Source organism: Trichoplax adhaerens, genomic scaffold (assembly GCF_000150275.1).
Source record: "Trichoplax adhaerens TRIADscaffold_7 genomic scaffold, whole genome shotgun sequence".
NCBI classification, from domain to species: domain Eukaryota; kingdom Metazoa; phylum Placozoa; class Uniplacotomia; order Trichoplacea; family Trichoplacidae; genus Trichoplax; species Trichoplax adhaerens.
Genome location: NW_002060949.1, coordinates 4,958,711 through 4,973,417, shown reverse-complemented (window position 1 = coordinate 4,973,417; position 14,707 = coordinate 4,958,711). Strand labels below are relative to the sequence as shown.

The 14,707-nt window shown below is 35.2% G+C and overlaps 3 protein-coding genes across 3 annotated transcripts; 2 read left to right on the top strand and 1 right to left on the bottom strand.

Annotated features, from left to right (window-relative positions):
• Nucleotides 1–1,003: 1,003 nt before the first annotated feature.
• On the top strand, nt 1,004–1,862 carry TRIADDRAFT_37976 (expressed hypothetical protein). The gene is made up of 3 exons (XM_002114444.1): nt 1,004–1,024; nt 1,359–1,578; nt 1,674–1,862. Exons 2-3 carry the CDS (start codon nt 1,359–1,361, stop codon nt 1,790–1,792), a joined length of 339 nt encoding a protein of 112 aa, XP_002114480.1. The 5' UTR covers nt 1,004–1,024; the 3' UTR covers nt 1,793–1,862.
• Nucleotides 1,863–3,605: 1,743 nt separating this feature from the next.
• Nucleotides 3,606–5,917, bottom strand: TRIADDRAFT_58349 (uncharacterized protein; the record flags this gene model as incomplete). Its single annotated transcript, XM_002114131.1, has 3 exons — nt 3,606–3,766; nt 4,185–4,268; nt 4,738–5,917. The coding sequence occupies 3 exons, from the start codon at nt 5,915–5,917 to the stop codon at nt 3,606–3,608; spliced, it is 1,425 nt and encodes a 474-aa protein (XP_002114167.1).
• Nucleotides 5,918–10,718: 4,801 nt separating this feature from the next.
• TRIADDRAFT_58348 (uncharacterized protein) lies at nt 10,719–14,195 on the top strand (the record flags this gene model as incomplete). Its single annotated transcript, XM_002114443.1, has 4 exons — nt 10,719–10,749; nt 12,300–13,472; nt 13,707–13,790; nt 14,182–14,195. 4 exons carry the CDS (start codon nt 10,719–10,721, stop codon nt 14,193–14,195), a joined length of 1,302 nt encoding a protein of 433 aa, XP_002114479.1.
• Nucleotides 14,196–14,707: the final 512 nt, after the last annotated feature.

The window sequence follows — 14,707 nt, the reverse complement described above, 5'->3', positions numbered from 1 at the left end:
CCGCTCTCCTTATATATATAAATATATATAATGTCGAATGGTAATACTATCTGTTAATTATTAACAAATGGGTACATTATCGCAAGCCGTCTACGTGAGTTTGTACTGTACAGTATACTGTACAGTACTGTACAGTACAGTATACTGTATTAAGGACCACTAGAGTACTGTACTGTACGCTGTAACTGTACAGTACAGTACACTACAGTATAGCGTACTGTACAGTACAAGACACGACTGTAGCGCAGTAGCTGTGCCCTGAATTTACAGTCAAGCAGCCATTTTGGATGGCAATTGCAGACAGTATACTTATAGTATATCATTTCAGACATCCAATTTAGTTGAGATGGCCAGCAAAATAGTCAGTCTTATCATTTTAGTCTTCTTAATAAGCGGCCGTTGCCTTTCCGTCTAGTAGTCCGCAACACTACAATATGAATGACTAATTGACTATGGAGGTCTTCTTAATAAGCGGCCGTTGCCTGTCCGTCTAGTAGTCCGCAACAGTATACTGTACAGTACAGTACTGTACTCATGTACTGTACTGTACAGTGTATCGTACTGTAGCGTCGTGTACTGTACTGTACTGTACAGTACTATACTGTACAGTACATAAAAAAAGCGTGCATTAACAGTCACAGTGCTGTACTACAGTACAGTACTGTAAGTTGTAAGCTGTAAAAGTACTGTAGTACAGTACTGTACTGTACTGTACAGTACTGTACAGTATGCACTGCGTCTACAGTACAGTGTACTGTATACAGTAGTACAGTACTGTAACACTGGTTGACCGCTGGTTTGTACTCTACTGTATCCATGCATTTTTTCACAGAGTGTACTGTACACTACACCCTGTGCCGTACTCTACCATACAGTAATATATTACTGTAGAGTATGGTTTGCACCATGGTTGTTGAACAAGACTCACCGACCGCGGTGCCTGACGGTCATAAAACCACGTTGTGACGAAGCTTCATCCTCTTTTGACACTACGACATTTACGGCGTGTACAACCTCGAGAAAAGTAAGTTTCTTGCCCTTAAAATAAGTTAGTTTACAGCTTATAACGGTAAAAAAACTGGTAAAATTACCTAGATAGAAATAAAATAAGGCTAAATGGTACAAAATAGGATAGTAATTGATTGATAAGGATCATTTTAGAGTCATTTCAAAGATTACACTAGTGGAAGATGGCGCTATACCTAAAAGTAGCCTTGATAGCGTAGTCAGTTTGATGGCGTAAAATTGAATTCACCCACTCTTTGATAGTAATAGAGTTAGTCATTGGAGTCGGTCTACGCTGTTATTGGTAAATCGTTTCGTTTTTCTTATAGTTATTGATGGATTTCTGTTGATAGATGAGATACGTGAGTGCATACTTGTTAGCACGACTTGGTGGCAACGATTCACCTAGTGCATCGGATATTGAAAGTATTTTAGGCAGCGTTGGTATCGATGTTGATAGTGAAAGATTAAGTAAAGTAATCTCTGAACTAGAAGGTAAAGATGTAGATGAGGTGATCAAAGGGGGTCTTTCAAAATTAGCATCTGTTCCATCTGGAGGTGCTGTCTCATCAGGTATACCAAGAATTTCCATGCTTAAGCGATGATTTCGATCGATCAATTCCAATATCGGCTAATAGTTTAATTTGTACTTTTACAATTATTTGTAGGTGCTGGTGCATCGGCTGGAGGTGGTGCTGCCCCTGAAGCAGAAAAGGAAGAAAAACCAGCTGAGAAGGAAGAAGAAGAAGAATCTGACGATGACATGGGCTTCGGCTTATTCGATTAATTTCTTGGGATTAAATTCTCTTCTGTAAATTTACTACACCTGTCAGTTCCAATGTTAAAATAAAAACTTGATTTAACGTAATCTTGTGCCAAATTACAAGAAATACCGTATTTGACATCGATACAAATTGCAAGCATTTTATCCTCTTTCAGCTTAGGATAGAGTTTGATATTCTTATGCGATAGGTTACATATACATAGTTTGCAGTTCTACAAATTCATCCTTGAAACTGATATAGTTAGACATACGCATTAGCAAGTAGCTTCAGGGTGAAATTCAAAATTTGTATCATTTAGTCTAGTAGGCTGCTTGATGTACATGAAATTATATTTACTAAACTATTTAGGTGCTTGCTGTTATTGAGCATTAGAGCTCTAGTGGCTGATTACTGCGCATAGTACGTAATCATATTTAGATTTTCACCTTCGCTGCTACGTGATAGAGATTCGCCACTTACGTACGATTCTATGCTGATTCCCAGACATTAAAGTACATGTACATCACTTTAAAGCACATCGCCATTGCTGTCAAGGGTAAATAATATTAATTAGATAAAGAACGATATTTGTACCTGCTACCCTAGCAGTCATGCTTCTTATATATGAGGTTTAGAATCAGTGTGTACAGTAGTAACATTGGTGAACCGATTACCTTTCTGCAAACTACTGCAATAACACTATCTTTTCCTTTTGAAAGCCCTCTAAGTCGAAACTTGTTCACACCATTGGATAATTTTACTACTGTGGAAATATAGTGACAAGATCGTAGATACTTTTACTGTCAACGTTTTATTAGACTCGGTAAAAAAAATAATTATACATCATTGGATAGCTCATGAACATGCTACAGTATCTAGGTACACTTTCGCGTATTGCAGATTGCTTAAGTGTTAGTCAGAAGTCAGTGACTGGCGATATTCATTCTAAACGTTATGCTACAAATTCTTCATGAATATATGCATCCACTAAGGTTATTATTTATTAATAATTATTACGAATTGGCCTTGATATTACAACAAATATTACAGTATAATTATATTAATATTACAAAGCGATTCAACATAATTATAATTGAACAAGTTCTAACGCACATAAGATAGGATTGCATGAAGTGCAAAAGTCAAATTACCACATAATTTTACTTTAGTCCAGTCCATGCCTCAATTCATTGTACAGATAGTCGTACTGATTTATCAAGAGACATGAGCAAGGTGACGTATAAATGATTACAATGCAATTAATTCGAGCTGTGGGGATTTATAGATGTATAAGCCAAACTAACTCAAACGCTACAATAATCATACTGTTTATGTGTGCATGTATCATGATTTATGCTTAAGGTTAGATTTTCATGGGAGAAGTTAATTGTAATGGCTATGATTTTCAAACAGCCGGTTATGATTAGATTTGCGAGAAAGAAGATCAATGTACCCCTTCCGATTCTTAAACCGCAAACATGGTACAAATATTCAGAGCTTTCTAAACTATTCATGCCCATAGGATAAATAAATAATCAACGGTGTAGTGAACAACAAAGGTACTGTAATATCAGGCCTCGGTACTTCGAATTATTTATTCTCTTGTCTGTCTGCATTCACGGAAAGACAGTACCCTAGAAAAATAGAAAACTAAAATTAAACTATGATTATTAACGGTATGTGGACGATCAACAAAGTATTTTAATGGAAATCGGCATGCTCAACAATTGAATAAATGCGGTTATATTAGAAATTATAGTTAAGGATAAAACAATGTTTATAAGGTAAGGACAACAATCACACTTTTATAATATTGATCATAAATCAGGCTTTTCATTACCAAACGATAACTTTAGGGACTACGAGTATCGCAGTCATGACGATAAAAACCATCGCAGGGTTTACTACACGGCTTGCCATAAATATTCCGAGGAAGGTTGGCAATCCAATTATAGCAATGATTAATTGAAGAAGGCCAGCAAAACAGAACAGGATTCCTAAAATAATTTTATAATATTACAAATCTAATCAGTTAAATTGGGGCAAGTATGAGTAGATGTTACTATCGTGAATTGATTAGAATATCAAGATCATGAGAATTATTACGATGTTATCGGTGACGTTATGAACTTGCTATAACTATTTAGTAATGCAATATATTGAGCTTAAACGTATTGAGATGATAGAATATTGGCAGCAATAGAATAACTCGCTATTACTAAAACTATTGCAATTGCTCGCTACTCAAATAATTGTATACTTCTTTCTATTACGATAAGGGCTTATGAAGACATCTCGTCAGTATGATTTTAAAGTTATAAGTTTGATGATTATCGATCGTAATATTGACTAGTTTAGTCGCCGTATCATCACTGCGAGCATGATAATAAAACATGGCGAACGTGAAACGTTTACCTTGTTCGTCTTCACTAACAAGCCTAGATAAAATGCTAAGCAAGCAAGGAAGGGTAACTCCTCCTATTGCTCCAACACCAATTGCTGGATATAATTGAAAAGATAAAGATGCGATTTAGGAATCTCATTTAATATTTTAGCCAATGATAGAATATTCTATAACCATACTTGAATTAGGCATAGACATATGAAGCAACATTTGGTAAGAAAAATGCTACTCTGGCAGACCGTGCAATGTATAATTGAATATTAACTTAAGCTGACATTAAATTAACGATATACTCGATTTTAATATCTGTAGGATAGTTGCAAAGATTAATAATAGGAGTACAAAAATTACGACCTGTTCATTTAGTAATAGGTGAATGCAATACAATATAATTGCGAGATACATTGGATATTACGTTCATGGTATTTGGGTAAATCTTTCTACCCGTACATGATCAACAACTGCGTTATTATAATTTCTTAAATTAGGCACAGCACAACTAAATGCACAGTAGTGTTATAAGTGATAAAATGTATCGACTAAATAAATGGTAATAGCACTTACATCCAAATAGTACCGAGCTACTGGTCGTCACAGATATCATGATCGTTTCCATAATCATAAACGTAATTCCAATACCAGCTATTGTCAATTCAGTAAAGCAGCCTTTAAACAGTAACCAGCCAATAACTGCTCCTGCTCCCATAGCTATTTCTCGTCCACAATCATATATTAATACTTTATCGATAGACCAGCAATACGGATAACCGGATAGATAGAGGTTAATCGTTTCAAAAAAACCAATCACGGAAAGTAATACGAATGAAATAATAACCCATATCAAGCAATAATGCACTTTATTATCACGAGATTTAAAGATGGTCTTAAAGAAAAAGGCGATATTTTTAGAAATATCGGCGGCGTATTCTCTTGTCCGTTTCATGTCATAAATGCTGGCTTTGACATTTGGCGCTTCCAACAAATACCAAACGTAGAAGATAGCTAAAGCTACAACTACAGCAGATAGTGCGAGAGGAGGAATAAAACCGTAGTATTTTGCCCATTGCTCACCTACAATTGTAGCGATGCCTTGAGTGAGTAGCTGAGCTAGCTGAATATAAACGAAACGAGATGTACGAGAACTTTGGCTATTAAGATCTACCACGTAAGCGTAGCAGCAAAATATGAATGTGGGATAGCCGCCAAATATTCCAGACATCACATTACCAACGATAAAGCCGGCTGGGGACGAAATTGTTGCGATAGTAATGATATAACCGATGATTTGTATAAAAATACCGGTCATGGACATTATTAAGAAGGTCCTTCGACTCCGGTACTGATCAGACCAAACAGAGTAAATTATGGAGAAGAAAGCAGACGGAAGAATGTATACTGAATTAACAATAGCGATCCAAACAACTGGTGATAGCTCATGATGCTGCGAAGACGGTTTGTTCGTGATATTGGGTTTAGGTAATAGGCCATAGGGGATGCAATAGCTGGAATTGCGACCAGTAAATATCGAAGCATTTGGTGAGTTTTTTAAAGTATTGTAAAAAATTGGATAAGAGGTAGACAATTCGTTGCCTATTCCGTAGCCGAGAAATACTAGGAATATTACGACTTCAATATGTGAAACGTAGCGACGTAGTATAGGAATGGAAAACCTGGATTTGGTATTGCCACTACCTACGAATAAATCATCCAATTCTTCACTTACTGGTTTAGCCGTCTCATCCATGCTAATTGATTAATTTCAAGTAAGAAACGATTTATGCTAATTTTAGATAACTAAAACCGTATTCCTATAACTACCGTACGATTGTAAAAACAATATTAGCTATTATAATTAATCCGTCTAGATACAAACTAGTATCACCTATAGCATCAAGAAGCTTTAGCCTTCAAACTGAAAAAAGAGATGCAATACGTGTAGATAGACACTAAAAGCTTTCAAGCTTTTTTGAACTAATTGACCTAGACGACTCTTGTAACTGTTATTCACTACAGCTATACAAACTGTCTATAGTTAATAAGTAGGTCCGACAATTTAAAATCTAAATTTTACAGTCTAAAATTAAGCAGATTTGTGCAATTAGCAAGATTGAAGTTAGTTTATAAATTTAAAATTAAACACTCTGTAATAATCCTTAGCAGTAACTATATAATAGATACATATACTCGTACAGCACTTTATCTATTAGCAAAATTGTAGTGCTGTAAAATTTTGATTGAAGTATTTTGCTTTAGACCGTAAAAAATGAGTATTACAAAAGGTAGCCAAAAGTAGAATCACTTCAATCAAAGTGTAATATAGCTTTATCTAATTCGCCACGAGCAATCTTTCCCACGAAGTTATAGTTTCAATGGTTGTGATAGTCGGTAGCACTTGAGGTAGTGAGCTCGTCAATTTGTAGAAATTGACGTAGAGAAAAGTAATATATTCAATTATATATAATTACTTGAGTTCTGTTTTAAGTACCTTATGGTGTGCGACTAGCTATTACCATTAATATACTATACAGTCTACGTTGTAATATTCTATGTTATTATTTTGTATACTACGCATTTCTTTACGAATTAAAGCATTGTGCACTGTAGAATGTGTATGCATATGCACGCAAATACCAAGGCATATTAGCTCAGTTGGCATTTGTATCACTCCCTTTCTTATATTGTCTATTTTTCTAAATTGTACAGAATCAAGATGGATAATAACAGGAGATTGCAGTAGCCCATGCTTGCTTGTACCTATACCATAGACCTCTGTGTCCATGTCAGCACTTTGTTATAGCTGTAAACTGTTGCTATTCATAGCTACAATCATTGTAAAGCAGTTTGCCCCCAATTTTTGATCGTATCAATCAATCTATCACTTCAATTTCATGTATTTTTTGTATTAAGTACTTCATTAATGCAGTTGAACAATCAAAGCTGAGGGAGAAGCAATATTATTAATTACAATACTTATTACATATTGTATATTGACGAATAAAAAATACGTTAAAAAGTGAAACATCTTATTTAATACACCATTAGTAGGTAATTCCATTCCGGTAGCCTGTTACTACGCATACTGTACTACATGTTTTAATCAATAAGCTTAGGACGACATATGATACGTTCGTAAGAACAAATCAAGTTTTAAACCTTCGTGACAACTAGATTCAGAATATTTACAGTACTAGTTGTCTAATTTGTATTTACAGTATAACCCATGAAATTTTGTCCACAATACGAAGACTCTTAAAACGTGTTTTGGATCAATCTCATAGACTGATTACGGACCATACGTTAGGATTCAATTCTACATGACGCAAAACTAATCAATAAACACGATTATGTTTTACTATACTGTACCTACGAGCATACGCGTATTGACTTTGACTAAAAAGTAGCAAGTCAACGCATGAGATTTTAGGATTTAGAGCATAATCGTATCGCCATTATACGCATGTTAACATGGCTATTAAATTGTATGGAGCAAATCGTAGTGGTATGAAATGCAATATTTTATTACTATTATTTATTGACTTATTATTAAATAAAGGTATTAACCACTTCGTGAATTTGCAATCATTGGCCACTGGGGAAAAATAGAAGCATACGTGCTCGTATGTCTACCAACACAATACTGCCAGTCATATGATCGGAGGAGAAAAATAGGCAAAGTATCTAAACTTAGTACCTTAATTTATGACATCATAAATTAGTTTGATTTCATAGAAATAAAAGCCACCATGACCATCAGTGGATTTATGATGTCATCTACAATTAACGTCTACCATCTACGGCGCATTAAGAGCTTCTTAGACTGCATTGCTGTACATTATACTGTACATGCACAGCTTACTAACGCTGTGGTTGATGGTCATTGATTAATTATCCACTATACTGTATAATATTCGTAGTATCAGAGGTCAGTAAATTACGCTAGCATCCTACTGTCAATAATAACTATAAGTAGTAGCAATAATGAAGTAAGAACAGAACACTATGGCAAGCTGTAAAACGATTAACAGATCTCGTGCCAACGCGTTTATTTCTTAATAATCGCTACAGTACATACAGTACAATCATAAATGTCATCGTCATTGGCACTGCAAGGGAAATCACGAAACACACTATTTACGTAATTTACCAAACGATAGCACATGGTATCGTCAAATTGTAAATTGAAAATATTCACAGATCGCTTAGGCGATTATTTCTTGATGATGACTATCAGTACACTGTCATGGTAAAATGTCGTTGTCATTACAAGCCCGAATGTCGATTGTCACTAATTCTTTGCCAAGCGGGACGGGACCCGATCTAGACATTGACTGTCATTGCAACGCAAATTATGGATACATGATTTACGTTAAGATAAAACCTAATTAACGTTACCACATGGCTACCATAGCAATTTGGTGAATATGGAACAGTCATCGACTCTTTTTAGCACATCATTGCTTATTTGTCAAATCAATAAGAGTTTATGGTAACTGTGATCAAAAATATCTTTACAATAATACGTATAATAGCAACTTTAACATTTTGTAAATCTTTATTACCTAGATTAGTTTGTCTATTCAATTACCAATCTTATTAATCTTAAGCTATTTGGGGGGACTGCACTATACAGATCCTGCAAATTCCATACTGTATTATCTGTTCGATAATAAAGTACTGTACAAATGCATTCACTATCTTTAGCTAGACTTATTTTATCGTGAGTACTTCTGCGACAAATCCCACTAGTATATACATCAATATCGAACTCAAGGAACTGATAGAATAATTCAGAGAAAATAGAATACTGCAACTCAACTGCTTTTAGCTTATTATAATATATAAGCTTTACGTTGACAGTATCGCATTGTATTGCTCAAACTTGTAAAGCTATTACGACTGTTACGTGTACTTCTGTAAGATGTCTCCTGTCCATGTAATTCAGTCGGAAAATTGAATAGCAAAAAATTCTCTCCTTTATTGGTATCTTTCCGTGCAATTTACTACGATACGAGTTTTACGTTTTCTTCACGTTACGATTCTATCGTACAATTGATCAAAGTAAACGCATACGTCGATTCATGTTAAGATTGATGGATCAAGTGGTTTACCTGCAATTTCAACTTCATCCTCTTCGACAAAATCATTCATTTTGGTAGCTTTTGTACAGGACTTGAGATGTTCAATGGATGGGTGCGGGTTTTCTACCTATTTACAAGGGTGAAAAATGACTTGAAATAGATAGCTAGCAAGACAACACTAAGCATACGACGTAAAATACAATCAAAATAAAATAATTCAAGAGTTGCACATTGAATGCAACAAAGCCAAGAGTGGCGTCAGAGAGATGCATGCTATCACCAGGATTGATTCCTCCTATTGAGGATCAATATTAAGCATCATTCTTTATTTATTTTATAACAAATTACTGTATTCACTTTTCCGTATTTCGTCTGCTGCTTGAACAAGTAGTCCAATAATCAATAAGGATCGCGTCTATTTTGAATCTGTATTTCACTGACTACTTTGTTGTTGGCTGCCAAGTATGCAGTGGTAGGATAGCAGTTTCGTTGAAGTCCGTTGCAACGATGTCGGAGGCAGTGCGCCCTTTTTTTTTTTACTTACACAACATCCAAACTACTGGATCAAGGATCAATTATTGTTACGCTAGTCCAGTAAGCAAGACAGTACAGTGTATAGTGAGTGCTGAACACCAGTATCCTTTAATTTACAAGCTGATGAGATCGTCTGATAATGATCTAATGAAGAAATAGGATGGCTTTTACTTATTTATTTACTCTTCCCGTATAATGTACGAGTATTTGGGGGAATTTCCTTTTATTATTATTTATTTATTTATTTATTTCTTTATTTGGATGGAAAGTCTCTTAGTCAATCTAGTGGAGTCGAAACAATGGAAGGCGTAGAGTGCACAGTGCAGTGTCCTACAGTAATGTACTGTGGCGTACAAAACATGACGCAGTACTGTACCGATGTGGTTGATACAGTGCTACGTTGTAGCATGTACTGTATGGGGGATGCTCACTTTCACTACGCCACGTACTGTATGGGGCTGAGCTAGACAAGGCTAGAGTCATTGTCTAAGCACGTGATTTGCTTGGTCATCTATCCTGTAGAGTTTTTTTGTACAACCCCTTTTCTCTTCCAACTCTATCAAATCTGTACTTATGATCTGTACAGTGTACAGTAGCGTAATGAATAAATGACCAGCTCAAAGATATAACCAGCAAGTACAGTACGTTATAGTACTATTCTAGTGTACCGTACCGTATCGCACCGTTCCGTGCCGTATCGCGCCGTACCGTACCGTAGGTATTGTATCAACCAGAATCTCAATTGCGTTTGGTTGGTTAGTACTCTAATTCCGGACTGTTGGCTGATGTCTACTGTTGTAGTAGTTGGACGAGGGATTTAGCGAAAGAAATTGTCAGCAAAATTGGTTGGAAATTAATTATTATTCAAATTAAACTACACTTTTAGTAAACTTTCTAGCTAATAGGTGAAGCAAGAAAGCATTAGAGATCAATATGGAAGAAACAGCTACCGAATTACCTGCAGGTAAATGACTTACTGTATCTCGTTGAATATGGCCTACTACGACTGTACAGTGTACACAGTCTACTGTACAGTAAGTGTACAATGTTTTCGTCATCAAGAATGGAAAAAATGCTATGCCTGATACCTGATCATCTATACTACCAGTCTAAAATTGAAAATATTTTTATAGCAGATAAATTGGATATGAGAAAGGGCTTGAAATGATTTTCACTTACGTTAGATCATTAGTACATTGATTCATGAAGCATATTTCTGTATCAGCAGTAAAATGAGGCCATGTAGTCCTTTTGCAGATACCTACTTACTTCGTCCTTCGAGTATTTCACTAGCTCAATTTGACACTTTATGACGATTCTGAAAATAGAGTCCACAAGCAAATCTTAATGTAGCAAGATTTGTGTCAAAAGGAAATAAAAGGTGGCATTGTATATATATAGACAAACGTAGTTTGATCTACACACCATTAGTGTTTATTTCCCCTTTAAACTTGTAACAGTCAATTGATTCTCGTTTAGACTTCACAAGTGCCATACCAGCCCCCGTCGTATACGTCGTAGTGAATTAATGTAACACCAAGCCAGTCATGCTTCTACAGCACCGTGCATAACTCAAACAACATATTTTTCTGTATTGCAGTAGTTGCAGTATACAGTTTGGTGCTTTACTTGAAATTGTAACTTAAACCCTTGCCCTTCTTTACTAGCCATTACAAGTGATTGCATGCTTAACAACAGTCAAAGTAGATACCAGTAGTAAATAAAATACTTGCCTTCTGTCTAAAGTGTCTAAAAAGTGATATAGTACTGTAGTGTTCTTCTCTACTACAGTTAGTACTTTACTTACAACTATAATAGTAAGTTCATTTGCAACATAAACTCTTGCCTTCTTTATTAGTCATTATAACTGATTGATTCCTTAGCAACAATCAAAGTGGATACTAGCAGTAAATAAAATACTTCCATTCTATCTAAAGTGTCCAAAAAGTGGGATGATTGGACGATAAGACGGCATCGATACTCTTGACATTATGAGACTGGATTACCTCATCATGAAATCATATGAAATGAATAACGGTATCAACAGCTTCGTTCTTTGCTACGTCAAATAGAAATAATTATAATTAAAACGTGAGCATCATGTGCTCTCCCTATGTCCAATAACCAGTATTTATTTATCAAAGCATTGCGGTATATTTGTGTGTTGGCCTACTTTCTTTTTGAGCAGGATCGCCACTGTATAATTGTATAATGCACGATCATATACCCGAGACAGATGCACTGTATTATGTAGAAGCAATTACTATAGAACAACTGAAAGGAAGTGTTTTAAAGTTTTGATTCAAAATGGCGGGGACTATCTATCGTAATAGACAATATGGAATATTATGTGTACAGTATCTTCCGTATACTGTACAATAACATCACTTTTAGAGTTTTTGTCAATTAGTCAACACTGTACTATATATGAGCTTCAATATTCTCTGATGGTACAGTAGGAGTTCCTTTAAATTTCTATTCTATTAATCATTCGTCTTTTCTCAACTATTTTAGTTACCGCTGCTGATAACAACAATTATAAACAATCCAAGTATAATCTACTCCTAACAATCCGAAAGTATCCTTTCGTTAATATCCTTATCGTCATATTTCTCGTCATTTTCTCGATCGGCACTGTAAATGAACTAAGCGATTCTTATCCATACTTTTACCCTCTATTGCGAATTGCTCCAAATGCATCTGTTTTTCAAACTATTGTGCGACCTGCCAATAGTTGCTTACCCTATCGACATTTAAACAACACACCTACTAAAGTTCCATCTCCAACGGGATCAACTCCTCCCAAACCCTTGCCGCCGATTATATGGATTTCCATTATTAACTTATCGAGCTATTTACCTGGCCTTATATTATCTGTTGTTTACTCTGTTTGGTCTGACCTGTATCAAAATAGAAAGATTTTCCTGGTATTGTGTATAACCGGATTTCTATTTCAAGCTGTTGGATCCGTGCTTACCGTCGCAACCACAGCATCACCAGCGGCAATTATCCCTGGAAATGTAATCTCTGGATTATTTGGAAATTATCCGACGTTCTTATTTAGTTGTTACGCGTACGTAGTGGATATCGATTTGAAAATTAGCCGTACAACACGCTTTGTAATTATCCAATTTGTCATTTTCGTGGCTGAAGCCATAACTGCAACCACTTCGGAAAGATGGGCTAAATACTACGGCTTTAAACCTCCCTTAATTTTTGCAGTCGTGTTATTGGCATTAGCAGTGATATACACTGTGATCTTTTTACAAGCACATCTTGTTGTTGCTACGAAGAATTATGAAATCAAACGGGCTAAAGATCATATTCCTGACCTTTGGCGTAACTTTCCCAAATTTTTTAAAACTATATACAAACCGGGAGAGGATGCCTCTAGAAAGTATTACTATGCCTTGCTAGTAATTTTCTTCTTTACTATGTTTCCAACCACTGGATTTGCTGAAATAATTAACATATACCTCGCCGGTTATCCGTTGTGCTGGAACCTTGATCAAATTCTGGAATATGATACTTATCGTGCTGCAAGTTTTGCAATTGGTGGTATCGTCGTCTGGCTTGCCTTCAAAAAGATTTTATCGGAAATGTCAATTGCTGGTATTGGTATGACTTTTTTTACCGTTCAAATTGGAATTTTGTCCATGGCCACGCATAATCCCACAGTATACGGAAGTATGTTTACGATATGTCATTTGGATTATTGTAATTCATTTATGTACCTATACTGTATTAATACTGCTCAAATAGCGCTCCATTTCTTACACGATCGAACGTCATGATTCCCTTTGACATTACTTACACTTTACAGCAAGCGATGTCATGAATTAATAACTACTTGATATTCATCAAATATAGTTGGTTAAAAACTTACGATTATATTCCATCCTCGTTGTATAATACTTCTAGCTATTGCAGTAGGAGCTGTTGGCGGCGTAACTTTTCCTTGCATCTATGGTCAACTATCTAGCGTGGTATCAAATGAGAATCAAGGTTTGTATCATGATATAATAAGTACTGTAGTAAATTATCGCATTTCCGTGATTTCGTATAACAGTTATTATTATATACTTTATATATAGGTGTTCTTTTTTGCTTTATTGCACTACTTGAGATAATTATTGCTATAGTTGCCTTTCCTATTTATTACGGTATTTTTCTGGCCTCTCGATATTCCAATCCATCTACTGTATTCATCCCCATAGCAGTATTATACCTAATCCCCAAGTGTATAATATGGTAAGGCATTATGAATTAAAGCAATGCATCCCTTACATAGAAAAATTATATGTACGATTAGCTAATTCTAAGTTTTATTTCCCAATTCTTGATTGTTAAATCAGTTCATTAATATCACGGATATGTCATGTCTTATATCTTATAGGTTTAGAACGATAAGAAACTGTAGAAACCGTCGGCATGGAGAAACATCAGAAGCGTAATATGACAATATCTATCTATACCGTTTAAGTTGGTTATATTATTAAACCTATATTAAAATAACACCCTAAGACTTTATTTCAACTTTCTATGTGGTCCTGAACCTTAGTCCTATATAATATTTTCAAAGATGATCACATAAACTGTTAGCTGAAATTTATTTCCTGCGGATAGATCATTATATCATGTGTTTATTAATATTTTTAATTACCTGGATAATTGTACTTTTAGCCATATCAAATCGCTACATGCCACTGTCTTTAATGAACTTGAATGAATAGAACTTACAATATAACTTCTCGATCTTATTTATTAACAAGTATGGCTTAGTCTCACACAACAGCAACAATAATAAAAATTATTATTACAGGATGTGTAAGGCTTTTGCTTAACCGTGTATATGTGTATAAATATACGTAAACTCTTCAGCATCTTCTTAGGATCATCTGATCCGCTTCATACCTATTTTA